General features: G+C 55.3%; 1 protein-coding gene across 5 annotated transcripts in view; it reads right to left on the bottom strand.

The window, feature by feature from the left end:
- Positions 1-7,892: 7,892 nt before the first annotated feature.
- Positions 7,893-19,155, bottom strand: part of WFS1 (wolframin ER transmembrane glycoprotein) — a 30,178-nt gene continuing 18,915 nt past the window's right edge. For all 5 annotated transcript variants that reach the window (XM_059165664.1, XM_059165677.1, XM_059165654.1 and 2 more), the window contains 3 exons: positions 17,661-17,741; positions 14,983-15,128; positions 7,893-10,376 (listed from right to left, as the gene is read on the bottom strand). In XM_059165664.1, the coding sequence (XP_059021647.1) occupies positions 8,568-10,376; positions 14,983-15,128; positions 17,661-17,741 (2,036 nt within the window). In that variant the 3' untranslated portion in view covers positions 7,893-8,567. The remainder of the gene's footprint in view (positions 10,377-14,982; positions 15,129-17,660; positions 17,742-19,155) is intronic.

The following is a 19,155-nucleotide window of genomic DNA, read 5'->3' as shown; positions in this document are numbered from 1 at the left end:
GTGATACAACACATCAATAAAAGTAAGAACAAGAACCATATGATACTCTCAATAGATGCTGAAAAAGCATTTGACAAAGTACAACATCCCTTCCTGATCAAAACTCTTCAAAGTGTAGGGATAGAGGGCACATACCTCAATATCATCAAAGCCATCTATGAAAAACCCACCGCAAATATCATTCTCAATGGAGAAAAACTGAAAGCTTTTCCGCTAAGGTCAGGAACACGGCAGGGATGTCCATTATCACCACTGCTATTCAACATCGTACTAGAGGTCCTAGCCTCAGCAATCAGACAACAAAAGGAAATTAAAGGCATCCAAATCGGCAAAGAAGAAGTCAAATTATCACTCTTCGCAGATGATATGATACTATATGTGGAAAACCCAAAAGACTCCACTCCAAAACTGCTAGAACTTATACAGGAATTCAGTAAAGTGTCAGGATATAAAATCAATGCACAGAAATCAGTTGCATTTCTCTACACCAACAGCAAGACAGAAGAAAGAGATATTAAGGAGTCAATCCCATTTACAATTGCATCCAAAACCATAAGATACCTAGGAATAAACCTAACCAAAGAGACACAGAATCTATACTCAGAAAACTATAAAGTACTCATGAAAGAAATTGAGGAAGACACAAAGAAATGGAAAAATGTTCCATGCTCCTGGATTGGAAGAATAAATATTGTGAAAATGTCTATGCTACCTAAAGCAATCTACACATTTAATGCAATTCCTATCAAAGTACCATCCATCTTTTTCAAAGAAATGGAACAAATAATTCTAAAATTTATATGGAACCAGAAAAGACCTCGAATAGCCAAAGGGATATTGAAAAAGAAAGCCAACGTTGGTGGCATCACAATTCCGGACTTCAAGCTCTATTACAAAGCTGTCATCATCAAGACAGCATGGTACTGGCACAAAAACAGACACATAGATCAATGGAACAGAATAGAGAGCCCAGAAATAGACCCTCAACTCTATGGTCAACTAATCTTCGACAAAGCAGGAAAGAATGTCCAATGGAAAAAAGACAGCCTTTTCAATAAATGGTGCTGGGAAAATTGGACAGCCACATGCAGAAAAATGAAATTGGACCATTTCCTTACACCACACACAAAAATAGACTCAAAATGGATGAAGGACCTCAATGTACGAAAGGAATCCATCAAAATCCTTGAGGAGAACACGGGCAGCAACCTCTTCGACCTCTGCCGCAGCAACATCTTCCTAGGAACAACGCAAAAGGCAAGGGAAGCAAGGGAAAAAATGAACTACTGGGATTTCATCAAGATCAAAAGCTTTTGCACAGCAAAGGAAACAGTTAACAAAATCAAAAGACAACTGACAGAATGGGAGAAGATATTTGCAAACGACATATCAGATAAAGGACTAGTGTCCAGAATCTATAAAGAACTTAGCAAACTCAACACCCAAAGAACAAATAATCCAATCAAGAAATGGGCAGAAGACATGAACAGACATTTCTGCAAAGAAGACATCCAGATGGCCAACAGACACATGAAAAAGTGCTCCATATCACTTGGCATCAGGGAAATACAAATCAAAACCACAATGAGATATCACCTCACACCAGTCAGAATGGCTAAAATCAACAAGTCAGGAAATGACAGATGCTGGCGAGGATGCGGAGAAAGGGGAACCCTCCTACACTGTTGGTGGGAATGCAAGCTGGTGCAGCCACTCTGGAAAACAGCATGGAGGTTCCTCAAAATGTTGAAAATAGAACTGCCCTATGACCCAGCAATTGCACTATTGGGTATTTACCCTAAAGATACAAATGTAGTGATCCAAAGGGACACATGCACCCGAATGTTTATAGCAGCAATGTCCACAATAGCCAAACTATGGAAAGAACCTAGATGTCCATCAACAGATGAATGGATCAAGAAGATGTGGTATATATACACAATGGAATACTATGCAGCCATCAAAAGAAATGAAATCTTGCCATTTGCAACAACATGGATGGAACTAGAGCGTATCATGCTTAGCGAAATAAGTCAAGCAGAGAAAGACAACTATCATATGATCTCCCTGATATGAGGAAGTGGTGATGCAACATGGAGGCTTAAGTGGGTAGAAGAATAAATGAAACAAGATGGGATTGGGAGGGAGACAAACCATAAGTGACTCTTAATCTCACAAAACAAACTGAGGGTTGCCGGGGGGAGGGGGTTGGGGAGAAGGGGGTGGGATTATGGACATTGGGGAGGGTATGTGATTTGGTGAGTGCTGTGAAGTGTGTAAACCTGGTGATTCACAGACCTGGGGATAAAAATATATGTATATAAAAAATATATGTTTATAAAAAATAAAAAATTAAAAAAAAAAAAAAAAAAAAAAAAAAAAAAAAAAAAAAAAGAAAATGGAAAGGAATCCATGATTAAAATTATGCAAAAAAAAAAATCTAAACATGCAAAATAGATAGGAATGTTTGGAGCAGTGACTTGTCTGTTTAACCCCTTTAAAGCCTACGAGAGGGGTTGATGATCGTCTTGTTCATAAATGTGCCAAATAAGAGCAAACTTCACCTTGGAAGGGTCACCTGTTCTTTTCGAAAATCTACATAATCATTCGCCCGACGGAGGGCTTTGGAGAACCCACTATGTGAGCAGCGGTGATGCCTTATGGCTCCGAGCCAGGACACTGGAGCCCAGCTGCTGGGACTCACATCCCAGCTTGGTGGTGGATCCTTGGGGATGTTACTCCCAACCCCCCAGCTCCATGCTTCTTCTCAGTTTACTCATCTGCAAAGCACGGAGAATGACTGTTATCTAGCTCGGGGAGGTTGTGTCAGTTCAAGAAGAAAGTCTTTGCTGAAGTGGTCTCAGCCCATAGCCCGAGCTCCCTGGGAGCCCGTTAAGGACATCAGCGCTGGTCCCTCTGACTGTGACCCCTCCCCCACCTTCATTGCAGCCCCTGCCACCCCTGGGAGGACACTGGGGCAGTGGGTGCCTGTGCTGGGAATGAGGAAGAATCTCAATGAGGGAGAGATGGGGGGAGGGAGCATGGGGAGGTGGTGGGTGGCTGGATGGTGTCACCTGCCCCGCTGGTCCTGGGGTTGCTGTGGGACACGTGACCCCCAAGAGCCAGGAGGAGAATGGCCCATGAGGCCCACATGAGCCCAGTGACTGCTGAGTGTCCATGGTGGCTTCACTCCACAAGGCTGGCAAGAGCCAGCAGACACAGAACGTGCCTCTGTCCTTGAGGCTGCTGCCCAGAAGTTGCCTGTGTTGGCTCCCATCCCTCCCAGTGGCCGGAAATGGACTGGAAAATGCGTTATTTCTCGGGTGGCGGTGGGTCCGGCTCCAAGTCAGGTGCCACCACCATAGGAGGGGACTTGGGGGAGGCACACAGAGCGGTTGTGTCTGCAGAAATTTGGGATGGTGCGCCTTCCCTCCAGGGCTTGTGCCCAAACAACTCCCAGAGAAGCCGGAGTCAGCCAGAAGCCACGGCATTTCTGTGACCTGCCACCAAAGGTGTGACTGTCGCCAGCTCCCATGGGCCTGCTTCCAGGATAGCAGTGTCAGCACCTGGTGACTCTCCCACAGGTTAATGACACACTCAGGACAAACAATGGCCACTTTCTGGGGTAGATCCAGGGAGGAGTGGGGGCTGCAGGGCCAGGGTCCTGGGTGTGACCTTTGGCCCGAGGGCAGGTGCAGCTGAGGCCCCAGGAAGAGGGGGAGGGAGGAGGGAGGAGCAGGAACCTGACATGCAGCTTGGCTCTCGCTAGAAGAGCCACGAGCCTCTGCGTGGCTGACCTGGGGAGGTGGCAGGGAATTTTGGAAAAAGGAAGGAAAAAACCTCCCTTTCAAGGATGAGAAGCAGAGCAGGAAGCACCTGGGAGTGGGGTCTCAGGAGCCATCCTGTGGGCACAGGGAGTGGGGAGTTCCCTGACTGCTGCCCAAGCGCAGTGGGTGCCAGGACCGTGTCGTTGGCCCACCTCTGACACCCTGTCCATCCTGCTTGGGTGGGCCTGTACCATCAAAGAGCCTGGGCCTTGTGCCCCTGCGTGGCTCGGTCACTTAAGTGTCTGACTCTTGTTTTCTGCTCAGGTCATGAGCTCAGGGTCCTGTGTCAGGCTCTGTGCTCAGTGAGGAGTCTGCTTCTCTCCATTTCCCTCCCCCTTTGCATGCCCCCTACCCCTTCCTTGCTCTCAAAAACAAACAAAAACAAAAACAAGAGCCTGGGCTTGTTTCTCCCAGCAAGCTGGGGGAGCTGGGGAGAATGGGCCCTGGGACGGGCAGCACGTGGGAGGGGCCCCCCAGCGACCGAATGGAGGAGGCAGCCGGAAGTGAAAAAGACAAGCGGGAAGAGTCCTCAGGTGCTGGGTTCAAGGAGAAACAGAGAGATCGGGGCATCAGCTGAGGCCCAAGGAACATCCCTGGGCCGGGGTGTCAGAAGAAAGACCACCAGGTTCTGGTGGCAGCCGGGTGGTCCACAATGCTGAGGCGCAGGCCTGGGGGTCAAGCCGCACTGGTCAGCAGTGATGCTGATGTCAGATAGGCAGAATGTGGACGGCAGGGCTCCCCACCCTGGGCTGTGCTGTACTGCCTGAGGATTCGGGGTGCTGATAGGCCCTTGTGTCTCAAGCCAGATAGGAAGGAGAGTGAAGAAGGAAGAGAAAGTGGACTAGGAAAGAGCTCCAAGGATCCTGGGAGGAGGGGCGCCCACTCCAGCTCCTGCTGCCCGTGGCTTGTCACTCACGGACATATCCGTCCCTACTGTTTGGGGGGACCTGCCTCTGTTAGCTTGACACTCTGAAGGGACTTCCTGTTGTTCGTGCCACCCAAGTTGGTCTTCTGAGAGGGCTTCCTGGTGCCGTTGGTCCCTGGAAGCATGACCAGACCCCCACCACCACCCCCAGCACAGACCCTCACTGGTGCTCCCAGAGCCCTGGACCGTGGGTCCAGCAGGTGCCCAGCAGGTGTCCAGACATGGTGTTGACCAACTGCTGGCTGCCCCTGATTCTTTCCCCTCAGGTCTGAGTGACAGCCCCTCTGGGTGGTGTGTGGAGAGAGAATTTAAGCCCCAGCACAATGTGATTTCTTCGTAGCCCCGGGGGGGAAGAGCGGGACCAGGTTCCCACCCCAGCTCTGCTCCCTCCTAGCCACGTGTGGTCAGGCGAGTCCTGCTCCGTGATGCTGAACGATGCTATGTGAAATAGGGCATGTCGGGGGGTTACGGGGGACCTCTCTGTGTAGTCCAAGTGTCTTCATGGGAATGAAGTGCCAGACCCACAACCCAGCTCTGAATCCTGTCTCGGGGGACCCTTGGTCCATAGCAATGTGAGCTCGGCAAATGCCTCCACAAGCCTGACATCTGGTCCTGGGCCATGGGGCCGCAGCCTGGTTATCCACAGGAAAGCAGGACAGCCAGCACGCCAGGAAGCCCTGGGATCATGGGGGTCAAGGACATTCTGATGGTTACAGCTCCTTGGAAGCAGTCCACAGAGCAAGTGTCTGGAACCAAACAGCTCACAGCCGGCCAGGTGAGGTGGAGAAGCGGGGGACGACCTTTCAGCATCTTCATCGGCCCTGGCTTTGGAGCCAAGAGGGCATCCCAGCCACCTGAAGGACCCAGGCGCCCTTCCCTCCTGGCCTCCGGACCTGCAGCTGTGTCTGGGAAGCCATGACCTCCGGGGCCCACGCCTGACACCTTCCAGTGGGTGCCCTGAATGATGTGTAGTCCTCTGACCTCTCCAATTCCAGTCCCTCCCTTGCTATCAGAATTGGGGTGCCCCTTGTACTCCCAGAGCCTCCTGACCCTGATCTCACCCCAGGTTGTGCCAGAAACCAGGGGGACAGTCTGACGGAATCAGGGCCACTCACATCCGACCTGCGTGACTTTCCTGGGGGGTGGGACCTGGGCTTGGCTCAGACTGTGGAATTATGGCGTCTGCTCAACCTCACAGCGCAATAAACATTTGCTCGTGGGTGGCAACAAGTACATTCAAGGCTCGTTACTTAAGTTAAATAAGGAGTGTTTTAGGTATTGGCCAAGCTTTTCTCAACGTGTAGCCATGAGAATTAAACCTGTGATGTAGGAGGGAAAGTAGGACTGTGTTCTGGGGTGCCTGGAGCAGGCGGGCTGTGGGCAGGTCATCCTGACGCCAGGCCCACTCGATCAGTCCCAATCTAAACATAGTTATTTAAGCAAAGTGGGAGGGGCTGTTGTTGTTGTTGTTTTAAATGAGGGAGAGCAAGAGAGCAGGGGGAGGAGCAGAGAAAGGACAAGCCAACCCAGCGCTGAGCAACTTGCCCAGCTCAGGGCTTGATCCCAGGACCCTGAGATCATGACCTAAGCCAAAACCAAGAGTCAGACTCAATCGACTGAGCCATCCCAGCACCCCAAGTATGAGTTTTTAAAACGCTAGAAGGGGCTTTACAAGTCATGCAGTGAGGGTCCACAGGTACAGGCCTGGAAAGCTTGAACTTTCCCAAGGTCAGACAGCTGGGAAGGCACGGGAGTGGGATCCACGCAGGTGGTGGGGCTCCCAATCCCACCTGCCGTGAAAGTTGCAAATGAACTTATAAACAGCACCTTCTTCACTCTAGGGGTTGGAGTTCTGTACATTTAGTTGAGAAAGTGTTTCATGGCTAAGTTTTGGAAACCATGGACCTAGCCCAGACTGTTCTGCAGATCGGGGCACAGGCCCGGTGACGGGGACCAAACGGACGGCCGGTTATGCAGGGGTTTGTGATGGAGGCACTAGGTCTGGTGTCCAACTCCCAATCCGGGGTGATCCCCAAGATCGTGTCTCCCCTGCACGGGTCAGGTGGCTCTGCTGGGGGCTGAGTGGCAGCGTGGTGGCCCAAAGGACAGATCTCAGTGCAACCCTTGCCCCACAGCTAGTGTGCAGTGTGCCCCATTTCTGAATCTGTCTTCCCCTCCATGCATCAGGATTGTCCCTGTGTATCCCCCGTCTCCCATCCGAGTGAAAGGATCACATGCTGTCACCGCGTTCTCCCCTCTCCGTACCTTTGGGAGGCAAAGTCACACTGTGAATTCATTCTGTAGCCTCGCAAATCTGTGGGAGCAGAGAGGGGGATGGGCTCACCTTTCACCTCCTCTCACCACCCAGAGAAGGAAGCCCAGGGAAGAAACCCTGGGGGGCAAACTGGGCACAGAGGGATGCCAGCCTTCAAGCACTCCCAGTGTGCGGGATTCCAGGCAGATGGAATCTGCTACCCGCCAGATGGGCCACGTCCACAGAAAACACAGGCAGCCACCCCCAGAATGGTCAGTGCAAGGTCTCCAAATCACAGAAGGCATGTAGGAAGGATTCCAGGTTTCCTGAGCTCTGGCAGACCCACTGCTCACCAGGGGTCCGCCTACTAGGGAGGGGCGGGCTGGTGGCTTTGGCGTCAATGTCACCCCGGAGGGACTCAGACTCAGGTCACTATCCAAGGGGCACTATGTTCACAGAGGGACCCAAGCTGCTCTAGCACACCCATGTGGCTCAAACTCCAGTTGTATTTCTGTGGCATTGTCATCGTACATCCCTGGACCCAGAAGATGGCTCCAGACTTCTTGCCCGTGGAGTGATTGCTCCAAACCATGGGGAACCACGTGTGTGCCATCCGATCGGTGACCTGAGTCTCACGGTCACTGGACCACATGGGCTCCCCCATAAGACCTGCTGCACAGCTGGACAGCCATGGGCAACAGTGGCTGTCCATGGAGGAGGGGAGGGCAGGAAGGGGCACCAGGGTCTCCACCCTGATGGGGGTGGGCGGTGGGGGGTAGGTGTCAGCTATTGAGAATGTCAGTTCTGCTCTTTGTAACTCACTTTAGTGAGTTTGGTGCCGGTGTAGACAAAAGTTTTTCTTTAGTAAAGAAAAGAGAGAAACAGGAGACTTCAAGAAATGTTTTTATTTTGGCTCTGTGAGGACCTTCACTTTCAGCTTCCCAGTACTGAACATAGGCCAAGCTTTTCCAAGGGCCAGGAAGGAACTCTCTAGTTTCTTCTCATTTCCTAGTGCTGGTTGATGCCTCAAGACCCTCATCCACTCACCCACACGCACCAACAAGAGAGCTGCCAGGCAGCCGTGGGGTCCAGAGCTCCGCATGAACATGCTCTGCGCAGAGCCGCCACCTCCCACAGCCTCACGTGCAGGCTCTTGGACCTGCATTGGCCCCGGATTGGCTGACAGTGGTCAAGGCTTAGCTGTGACCCAATGAGAAATGCCTCACGGACTTCATACAACAGCACATGCGGTTCTTTAAAAAACAAACCCAACACAAATGGGAACAGGGCCAGGGAACTTGGAAGGGGGTGCGGAGAGCAGCTCATCTGTAAAGTGCTCTTTGGGGCCGGGACCATGGCCGGACCCCGGGCATGCACTCTCCCACGACGCCGGGGGTGTGAGCAGAGGCACGTGATGCGGTCTCCAAGCATGCCATCTGCGCACACACATACACTCAGCGTCGGTGTCGTGCCGTCAGGCTAGGGGGGCCACGCAAGGGTCAGGTCCTGACAGGGACATGCATGGACAGCTCTTCATTTGGGGGGGCGGGGTGGCACGCCCTCACACCGCTGACAGGAACGGGAAGAAGAAGAAGTCGAAGGCGAACTTGACCGCGCCATGCACGGTGCTGCGCCAGTCGCGCTCGATCTTCACGTGCCGCTGCGCCGGTGACAGCTGGGCCATGCAGTTGAGGCAGCTGATGGCCTTGAGCTCGAAGACAGGCCACTTGCTACCCAGGCGGCCCTCGAGGACAGTGCTGAACTCAATGAGGCTGCCCTGGCGCAGGCCGAGCAGCACATCCTTGAACTCGCCGCTGGCCCGCAGCACGATGTCCTTGGTCACATCATCCTCCTCCGGGCCGCGGGAGCCGTTGGTGCTGCTGAACGGCATGCCCACTGTGATCTCGAACTTGTAGCGGTCGAACTTCTTGATATGACAGGGGTGCTTGGCCAGGCGCTTGAGGCGGCAGAGCTCCTCCTCAGCTGTAGGGCCACTGCTGGGGCTGCAGGCCGGGTAGGCATCGCCGTAGAGGCAGCGCAGCCAGTCACCCACGAAGAACGGCAGCATGTTGATGGCTGCCTCGGCGCTGTTGTCGATCTCCGTGACACGCACGTACTTGAAGCGGCCCGTCCATGTGACCCGGTGGCCCTCCAGGTGGCTGCACAGAATCTGCGTGCGGGCCATGTTGGTCTCCTTCCAGGCCCGGGGCCCACACAGGAAGCTGTACTGCGGCCAGGTCAGCGTGGAGTTGTATACCTTCATGCCCTCCGAGCGGTACACATAGAACCAGCAGAAGAGCACAATAGCCGTGAGCCACACCAGGATGAGCTTGACGATGGAGCTGCGCGTCAGGGACTTGACCATCCCCAGCACCGAGAAGTTGGCCTTGGTCCACCAGCGGACCAGCAGGGGCACGCTACACACCAGCACAGCGACAGCGATCTTGGTGAGCTCCAGGGCCAGGAACCAGCGGGCGAACTGCACCACACCCACCAGCACCAGGCCGGCCACCAGGATCGGGAGAGCGAACAGGAAGAGGCAGTAGCCTATGGAGGCACGGATCAGCCCCAGGCCGGTGGACTCGAGCAGGATGACCACGCTCAGCTCGCACCACATGAAGCAGACCAGATAGGGCACCAGGTAGCAGTAGGTGCCCTTGAAGTTCCTCAGCTGTGCCATGCGGAAGAAGAGGTACAGCAAGTAGACATAGAGCAGGCAGGGGAGGCTGACGTTCAGGACGATGAGGGGGCCGAGGGGCACGGTGAGGAAGGTCTGGCCCAGTAGCTTCAGGGGGTGCAGGTTGAAGGGTAGCGTGGGCAGCAGGGAGAGCAGGCCAGCGGCCACCTCGGTCACCAGGGCCCTCCTGGTATAGGGCTCAGCGGAGGTGCTCAGGCTCATGTAGCTGGTGGCCGTGAAGAAGACGGACACGACGGCCAGCTCTGAGCAGGGAATGTAGTCCTTGCTGGCAAGGGGGAAGGAGAAGATGACGAAGGCGACGGACAGCAGGAAGTGGAGGTACGGCTCCAGGTGGTTCCAGCCGAAGTTTACCTCCGCCTGCTCCACGTCCAGGTTGGGCTCGAAGCGCAGGAGCAGGCCCGTGAGGGTGCGGAAGCTCTCCCAGGCCCGGCTGTCCTGGAACACCTTGAGTGTACAGATCACCATGGAGATGAAGGACAGGTAGAAGACGACCAGGGGAATAAAGAGGGCGAAGAAGTCGATGGTCAGGTTGCTAATGATGAAGAAGAAGATGAGGGCGTTGATGTGGTGGGTGGGGACGATGGTCGACAGCCAGTGCACGCCTGCCCGGGACGCCATGTCGATCAGGTACTCTTTGATCTCTATGACGGCGTGCAAGGGGTATTTGACCACCTGGTGGGGGTGGACGCAAAGATGGACATTGGAAGGAAGTCAGCACAGGAGCCCCAATGCCGTCCTCAATACCCTGCCAGCCACCTGAGCAATGCTTGAAGCAAACAGCTCACTCTGGATCCTTTGTCCCAGCGGATCCTTCCTATGTCAACACCCTCTGCACACGGTCACATCTTCCCCAGGCTCTGTGGTCCGGACAGACCTTCCCTCGATCCCACCTAGTCCTGCAGGTCCTGGCTCCTCTCCTCTGGGCCCCTGGAGTCCAGCCCCTGGCTCCCCTCCCGTCCCAAACTTCTGCCAGAGTTTCTAGACTCCTGCAAACTAGTGTCCCCTTCCAGACCTCAGGTACCTAGAGGAAAGCACCTGGTTCCCCTGTGCCCTTCCCATCCAGCCTCGCTGATGGAGACCGGAGCCCTGGCTGCCAGTGTGGGGGTGGGGCTTGTGACCTGGCCACCCCCGCGGCAGAGGCTGCCTGGCTGAGCCTTGCTCCCCCCCACTCCCATCCTCTAAAGGTAGAGAAACTGATACTTTCAAACCCATGAAGGGCTCTCTGAACAGTCCCAGGAGCAGCAGCAGATACAGGGAGCCCAGAATGAGAGCTCTGTGCAAACATGAACTGGGACTGCCTGTCCTGTCATAACGAAATGGAGATGATTCACCTGTAAGGGGCCAAGGAGACGTGCTCGCTCGTGGCAGGGGACCCCAAAAAGCAGCTGCCTGCTACCACCCACTCCACACACCTGTGTTGCTCAGAATGGACACCCCCCTCACCACGGTCGCTCCTGCAGTCTGCACCCAGTGTGAAGGGCAGGCTGACCCCCAGACTTCACACAGCAAAGGACAAATGAGGGACATAAGGTTGGTGAGTAAGGGGGCAGCCAAGGGAGGAGGCAGGGGGCTGATTCTGCCCCCTGGGGCTGGACTCCACACCTATGCACAACTCCCCAAGGTGTCCACCGGGCCAGGGCACAGGGAAATGAGAGAGGGGCTGGAGGTGCTGGCGCTCAGATGGTATGGCGTGGGGGAGGCCATGTGTCCGGGCGTGTCTGGAGGGGCAAACGCGTGGACCCCTGACCTCACGAGATACCCACTTGTGGGGGTAGGGAAGCCTGCCTGCTGCCCAGAGACCCTCGGAGGTGGGGGGGATGCCCACCGCCGCCCAGTGAGGTCGGCAGCACAGCCTCTGCCTCATCTGCCTGGCTAGAGCATGAACCCGGCCAACAAGGTGGACCCTGGGGGAGCACAACTGAGTGATCACACCCGGATGCGGCTGTCTTTGTTCAAGAGCCTTGGCTGTCAGCTCAGGAGGACCTGGAAGCAACAGGATAGTGCACCTTCCACAGATGTGAGGGCGCCTGGCTCACATGCGAGTTGGGATATTAGGGAACATGTATGTGCACACTGTCTATACATATAAACACACACGTACATGTGTGAAGAGCTGCGTTCCCTCTTACACATTTGTGACAGCCTACTTATCCTTGTTCTAGAACAAGAAAGGAAGTGAATGATTGACCTCCCAGCTCAGGGGTTCCAGTGACCTGCCCTGAGCGCAGGACCACCCTCCCACGGGACCTGGATGGGCCCTAGCAAGTGTCGGTATGTGCTCCTGCTCTGGAGTGGGAGCAGCTGTGAGCAGACTCCTCCAGGCTTCCCCCAGGAGAGCCCCTCTGACACAGACACAGAGCCAGAACCCGCATGTGTGCAGCTAATCCTCCATGAGGCAGCCCCAGCCAGTGGCAGGACAGACCACAGGTGTCCCCTGGGGCTGTTTAGCTTTCCGCCCTCCTCTATACAAGCAGCCTGTGCCTGAAAACCAAGGATTCTATTCTCCCTTCACCTCCTGAACCATTCACACCTCTTCTTTGAGACTGTGAGGCCACAGAGAGGGGCAGAGAGGAACTTGAAAAGACAATGAAGCTTCTCAAAAAAAAAAAAAGAAAAAGAAAAAGAAATCTGGATGGAACTAGAGGATATTATGCTAAGCAAAGTAGGTGAATCAGAGAAAGATCATTATCACAGGATTTTACTCATAGATGGAATTTAACAAACAAAACAAACAAAACAGACAAAAAAAAAAAAAAAAAAGAGCATAGGGGAAAGGAGGGAAAAAAAATAAGAGGAAATCAGAGAGGGAGACAAACCATAGGAGACTTTTAACTCTAGGAAACAAGGTTGCTGGAGGGAGGGCTAGGGTACCTAGGGGACGGGCATTAAGGAGGACAGGTGAAGTGATGAGCACTGGGTGTTACATAAGACTGATGAAGGACTGAACTTCATCTCTGAAACTAGTAATACAGTATATGTTAATTAATTGAATAAAAAATAAACACAACGAAGCTTCTCGAATACAGTGTCCAATGGTGTCTGGCCTCTGCCTGCACACTGAAGTCCCTGGGCTACTAGGACCAGGGAGTCCCTTCCTTTCAGGGCCCCAACTCAGCCCCTGGTTGCTTCCACCCAAGCCCTACTCCTGAGGCCCACCCAACTGGGAAACGGAAAATCTTTTCTGTAGAACAAACCCAACAAATTGAAACAAGCTATTCCCTGAGCAGGAAAGAAATTTTTAAAAAAACAAGCAAGGGATCACTTCTATGATAGGACAGCATCTGTAACCAGGCAGTTGCAGCATCTCAACCTGACTCGGCTCAGACCCAAGTGACAGTGTGCACATGGCAGCCTTCCTGATGATTCAGAGTGAAACTGTGGATTTTTAAATATTACTAAATTGACTCTCGTGAGGGCTTCATCTGCCACAAAAGTCTGCAGCAGCGCGGGGCTTGGAGTCTGGAGGTGCCCGTGGGAGTCCCGGCCGCTCAGAGGCACCTAGTACTTCACGGGGGCAGGAAGACAGAGCGTGTGCCCTCCCTCCTGCTCCGAAAAGCTGAAACAGCCTTGGGTTTTAAAGACGCCTGCCAGGAGTCATCATCTCTTTTTCACAAAAGCCTTTTAACAAGACAAACTGAAAAGGCATCAAAGTACTCTGACAACTTCAGAAACTAAAAGAAAATAGAGCCCCGTGTACTTCTTGTTAGAATACTTTAAATCTCTTTCCCAAAAAGGACTCTCAGAAGTTTTGACAGCACTGAGCTTGTCACCTGTAAGAAGGGTGACATAATTCACCATCCCAACCAGGCTGCCTTGAAAGCAGGCACTGTTAGCAACCAAGCCCCACCACACAACCTGCCTGCAGTTCCCCAGACTCACCCCTTCACCTTTGACCCTCGTTGGCCTCCTCTTGGCCAAGAACCATGGCAAGCACTCCACCCTCCTTCTCTCGCATTTCTAGGGAAACTAACAGCATCCGTCTGTGAACACACTTAGCCCAGGCCTGTCCGAGAGGACCTGCAATAAAGTTGTGAGCTCCCTTGGTCAAGCTCCTGGGTCCTCTCAGCCTGTGGCTGAGAACTTCATCCTGGACGTAGCCCCTGTCCTCGGGGGATCCCTCAACCCTGGGTCCTGAGTGAGGCCTCCATGCCTGCCACCCTGGGTTGTGGCATCTCCATGCACCATTTCTGTGTCAGCCTCCCTACCTGGAGGGTGCCTGATCTGAGCCTCCACAGCCAGGCTCCCAGGAAGGGCTATACCGAGCTGCCTCCACTGGGGGGACTTTGGCACACTTCCTGTCCCTGCCACTCCTGCCTGCTGGTGGCCGGGCCATCCCCTGCCCGTCTGTATCACTGATGGTGGTCCACACACGCTCCTGCTCATACACGTTCAGCTCAGAACAAGGGCCTCTTAGACGACTAACGCCATGGGCCTCATGATGATTTGTCTGCTCGGGGCCCCTCGTGTAGACAGAACTGCCTGGGTCAGGCAGCCACGCTTGAGGAAATCAGGGTGCACTCTGCAAGGTGGGAGAGCTGATGTGGGGAACCCGTGAGAGCGTGGCATGGCCCACGGTGACCACCTGCACTGTAAGTCTCAACCATGGAACCGAGAGTGAGTGCTGTCACAGCAGGGCCATGACCCACCATCCCTGGCTTTCCAGACTTGTTTGTGTGCCCTCATTCCTCACTGCTACTGCTGCTTGCTGGCCGCCGGCGGGACCAGGCTGCCTCCCTTCCTACAGCTTGCCGTGCCTTCCTCGCCCCCGCAGATCTAGGTGAACAGCTACCCTGGCAGGATCCTCGCGGTCTCCCAACATTAGCACTTTGCTTTTGGGGGAAGGCATCTTTGAGAAACCAACCTCCATTCTGTGCTGTAAATGGATCATTTTTCAAAATGACAAAGTCTAAGTGAAAGTCAGACTCCAGCGTGTGGCACCCTGCCACCCGGAGCACTTTGCCCAGGAAGGCTCACCCGTCACTCCTGAGTATGCCCGCCCTCAACAGTGCCCTTGGGTTTGGAGCCTGAATGCCCACAAAAGGCCCCATTTGGGAGAACACATCCTGTTCTCCAGGCAGAGGGAGGGAAGTCTGGGGAGGTGTGGTGAGCAAATGACCACAGGGACCATCCGTACAGAGTGCGCCTCCCCCGACAAGCTGTGCAGCCCCAAAGGCTCCCATGTCACACTGGGGCCTCCCATATACCCCTCCGGAGAGCACCACGGCATGTGGAAGGGCAGGTGGGGGCCCTAGTGGTCACAGCCCTCCAGCGCACTCACCTTCAGGCGCAGGGGCAGGTCCTCGGGGCTCTTGCCCGCCAGCTCATCGTCATCATCGTCCTGCAGGAACAGGTTGGCAGGAATGACGCCTTTGGCATACTTCTTGGTGATCTCCACAAAGTCGTCCAGCGCTATGTAGCTCTTAGCTGGGCCAAACAGAGAGGGGCACAAGGTCACCCCACGTAGCCACGCCAGGCAGCGAAGGTGGCTGGGGCCCAGTGGAGAGGGAGGCCAAGCAGGCTCGGGAGGAAGCGGCTCTCTGTCCAGGACAGACCAGTGGGCAAAGATAGCCGCAGGGAAAAGAGGTGGGACGGCCTTCATCCCACCTCTTCTCCTTGGTGACATGCTGTCCCTCCCCTGAACTTCCCTCTCCTCAGCACTCAAGCCCAGGGTCTGCCTGAGCAGAACTGGCAGCCACCTTCCTGCCCCGTCCTTCAGCCCTGGCTTCTCACAGCCTTGCTGACGGCCGCCCTACAGCCCCACCACTTACCGACCCCTCCACTCAGTATGCAGCCACTGAGGGCCGACCACATGCCAGAGACCTGGCCCTAGCACTGGCAACGCCTGGGATCTGTGCATGAACCCAGCGTGTGCCCCAGGCTGGGCTCCTGGGCTAGTGAGGTCATGCTCAACAAGGCCAGACGAGGCCGGCTGCTCGCCACGGTCGTTTCCATGTCAAAACTGTCCTCCAGGCAGAGGGCAGCTGGGGAGATACGGTGAGCGAATTAACACAGCAATCACATCATAAGCGGGCTGCCAGCTGCGGGGCCATCACTCACCACGCATTGCTGGGGCCGCCTGTGCAGAGGCTGTGTTCTGGGCACTGGGGGCACTAGGGAAACTGGGACCAAAGCCGATCGTCAGAAGAAATCAATAAACAGCAGCAAGAGCAGGGGGAACCGTGTCAGGAATGAGGCGAGCACCCCGGGAGAGGGTGGGATGCAGGTAAGGGGCTGTGTGCTAACATGGGGGGCTGGAAGGCATCCAGGGCTGCACCCGGACCACAGGCCACCATGAGATGGGGTAGCCTGGGGCAGGTCCTGCACAGATGGCAGTGGCAGGTGGATACGTGTGGCTTGAGCTGATATGAGAGAGCCGGTGAAGACAGGGCCCAGTGGCCTGGGCCAGGCTGTGCATTTAGTGGCCTGAGACCATGAGACTGGCCACCAAGGCCTGCAGTGTGGACACAGCGGTGTCTGAGGATGGGTCACCGGTGCCTTGGACAGAGCCATTCTGGTGGGATGACGAGGGGGTGGGGAGGGGAGCCAAGATGGTGACTGCAGATGCCCCCCTCCAGCTTTGTTAGCAAGGGGAACAAAGAAACAGGGTGGCTGTTTCTGAGGGGTCCAGAGAGGGTCTCATACCTTTTTTCCTGAGGTGAGAGGAATAAGCCCATGTTTACAGGCTTTTTGAATGTCCCAGTGGGGAGGGTCCGGGAGCCCGCACCCTAGGGGAGGCTGGCCCGGCTGGCTGACAGCCAGGCAGGGACCCCTGGATGGCACCATTCACACCCATCACGGAGGCCTGGAAAGGCCACATCTCTGTCCAGCTCTCACCTCCAGAGGCCTCAGACCCATCCCTCTGAGCCCAGAGTATGCAGTCTTCCCCCGGACTCTAGGACTTTCTAGCAGTTACCATGTGCACAGGGACGTTCTGAGTGGTTAACCCTAAGGGGACTAGGGCAGAGAAGGCGTTGCTGAGCCTCCTCAGGAGGCACCAGCCCTCCTCGACTTCTGTCCAGAGGCGTCTCTCAACCCAAACACAGTCAGACCCCCAGCACCTCTGTACTTAAAACCCATCTAGAACCTTGGATTCCTCTGGCGCCCACCAGCCACAGGTGTCTCTCCATGTCAGTGTCCAACCCCGCTTTACATCCCCTGAACAGAGCAAGAAAGTAAATCTGTGCCCCCGACGTGCCCGAGGCCCTGGGAAAGCCAGACTCAGGATTCATGGCATCACCAGAGCTCCAACGACACTTTACGGACTGACTGCTCACCAGCCTGGTGGGAAGGGATGTGTGCCCCTCTAATCTTCCCCTCACTGTCCACAAGGGGAAACTGAGGCTCAGAGAGGAAAACCAGGCCTGCCTGAGGTCATGAGGAGGGTGGCAGAGTTAGGGGAGGAGCCGGGCCACCTGTCAGCATGGAACAGACCCTAGGTCCCTCTTGCTGCCTCCTTGGTGACCAAAACCAAGAGTGTGTCCACGCAGCTGGGCAGCTACACATGGATTGAGGACCTCTCCTAATTGGATGCCCCAAAGGCACCCAGTTCTGCGTGCATCCCGACTCTGCATTCCTCACCTTCCACAGCCTATGCTCTGGGAGTCCCCACACTCCCTGTTGGGTGCCCCCTCACTGGGCCTTTGGGTGCAGTTCCCTCCCCTTGCCCTTCAGGGGCTGACTGCCTCCTCATACTTGCTGACCTGCTCAGGCATGTGGATGCAGTCCCACACCACCCCCGTCTCTCTGTCCTGTGAGGACTGTCCTACTGTCCTGTCCTATGTCTGTTTTCCCTCATACCGTGAGCTCCTACTGGGTAGGCTCCAGATCCCACTGCCCAGAACACAGACAGCCCCATGCCCGGACTTTACAGCCAGGAGTAGACATGGTACCCAGGGTGCTGGGCATAATGGCTTGGTCAAAGGGGGTCACGGGTGCAGGATGGGAGACCATACTCACATTCACTGCTAACCAAGCGCTCCAGCACCCGCCTCTGCTTCTGTAGGGACTTGGGGACTGGGCCTGGCTGTGCCCTTCCATCTGTAGAGGACAGAGCAGAGAAAGAATCAAAGCAGGCTGTTTCAGCATGCTCTGTAGCATTCTAGAAACTGGTACATGTGCTCATGTGGCATCCCTCAACTCTGGGGACCACAGGGCCTGGGGCCTCCACGCAGCCTCTGATGGGGACAGCAACAGCCACCTCTCGGCCCCCGCTGGGTACAGCTGTCCCCTCTACCAACGCAGCCAGGGCAACAGATACATCAGTTTCTGATCAGCACAACTTATCCCCAGGCATCTCTTCTGGCATTGTGCTTGGCAGGATTTTCCTCTGGGAAAGACTGAGCTCTCCGGAGGCCAGGCCTTCCCTATCTCCCCAGCCCTGGTACTGGAAGGGGCTCCACAACGAGTCTGTTCACAGCTGAGTGCTGAGCCTGGACTAAAATATTCTGCCCTTTTGTCAACATCTACCCCCTGCTACACCCCCAATCCATCGAGCATTCAAGTCTTCCAGCAAACGTGCCTTTGCGGGGTCAGGTCAGGCAGGAGTGAGGCAACACGAGGGAAGAGGCGCTGTGACCCAGAGAGTCTGAGGGCCATGGAAGTGGCCTGGTTTTGGGGGACAGCAAGTGGGAGCTGCTCTGTGTCACTGCGGGGGCTCTGGGGCTCCCCAGGGGCAGCCCTGAGCTCACCACATCAAGCATGGCTCTCCGGGGTGCTGCCCTCCACGACCCAGGCCTCATGGACACCTCCACTGACCCCAGCACATAGTCTTCCCAGCCCTGTCCCAGCCCTGGCCCAGACAGCAGGCTAGTGCCTGGAGGCTCTAGTCAGCAGGGGTCCTACTGGGAAACTACAGGAGAAGGGCACATTGTTCACCCCACAGCCTTCTCTGCTGCTCTACTGTGTGGGCGGAGGGCCCCAGCCCTGGTGGACCTGAGAGGGCTGGGTGCAGTCCTGGGCAGAAATCACACCTGAACAGAGGGAAGCAGGTGCTCCTCCAGTAATGGGGAGGAAAGGTCAGGTTGGCCCCAGGGCGATAGAGAGGCTGCACCCAGTTGGGGACGCCCATTCTTCTGCCCCATCTGTCCTTCGGGCTGGCTGTGGCTCAGAAGGCTGAGGGAGGGCTGCAGAGGCCGGTGATGAGGCCTGCCTCAGGGAGGTTGGCTGAGCCACAGTCAGCTCAGTGCTCCTGGAAACTCGGGGACTCAGGGACCCAGGTCCCTGCCGCATCTGTGTTACTCTCCCCTGGCTCTGTCCCTTCAGGAGGAGCAGGACACCCTGAAAATGACAAGACTTGTGGCTCTGCCAGCGGACTGCACCAGAGCTCGGGCAGGGTTTGGGAAGGAGACCTCAAGAACAGGATTACACCCCAGGAGGGACCCTCCCTGGGCCTAGACACACAAAAAGATCCCTGGGATCTCCTGGAGTCTCCGCAGGGCTGCCAAAGGGAAGC

This window comes from Mustela lutreola, chromosome 1, assembly GCF_030435805.1.
Source record: "Mustela lutreola isolate mMusLut2 chromosome 1, mMusLut2.pri, whole genome shotgun sequence".
Lineage (NCBI taxonomy): Eukaryota > Metazoa > Chordata > Mammalia > Carnivora > Mustelidae > Mustela > Mustela lutreola.
The sequence above is the reverse complement of the archived record's forward strand: the minus strand, read 5'-3'. Positions and strand labels throughout refer to the sequence as shown.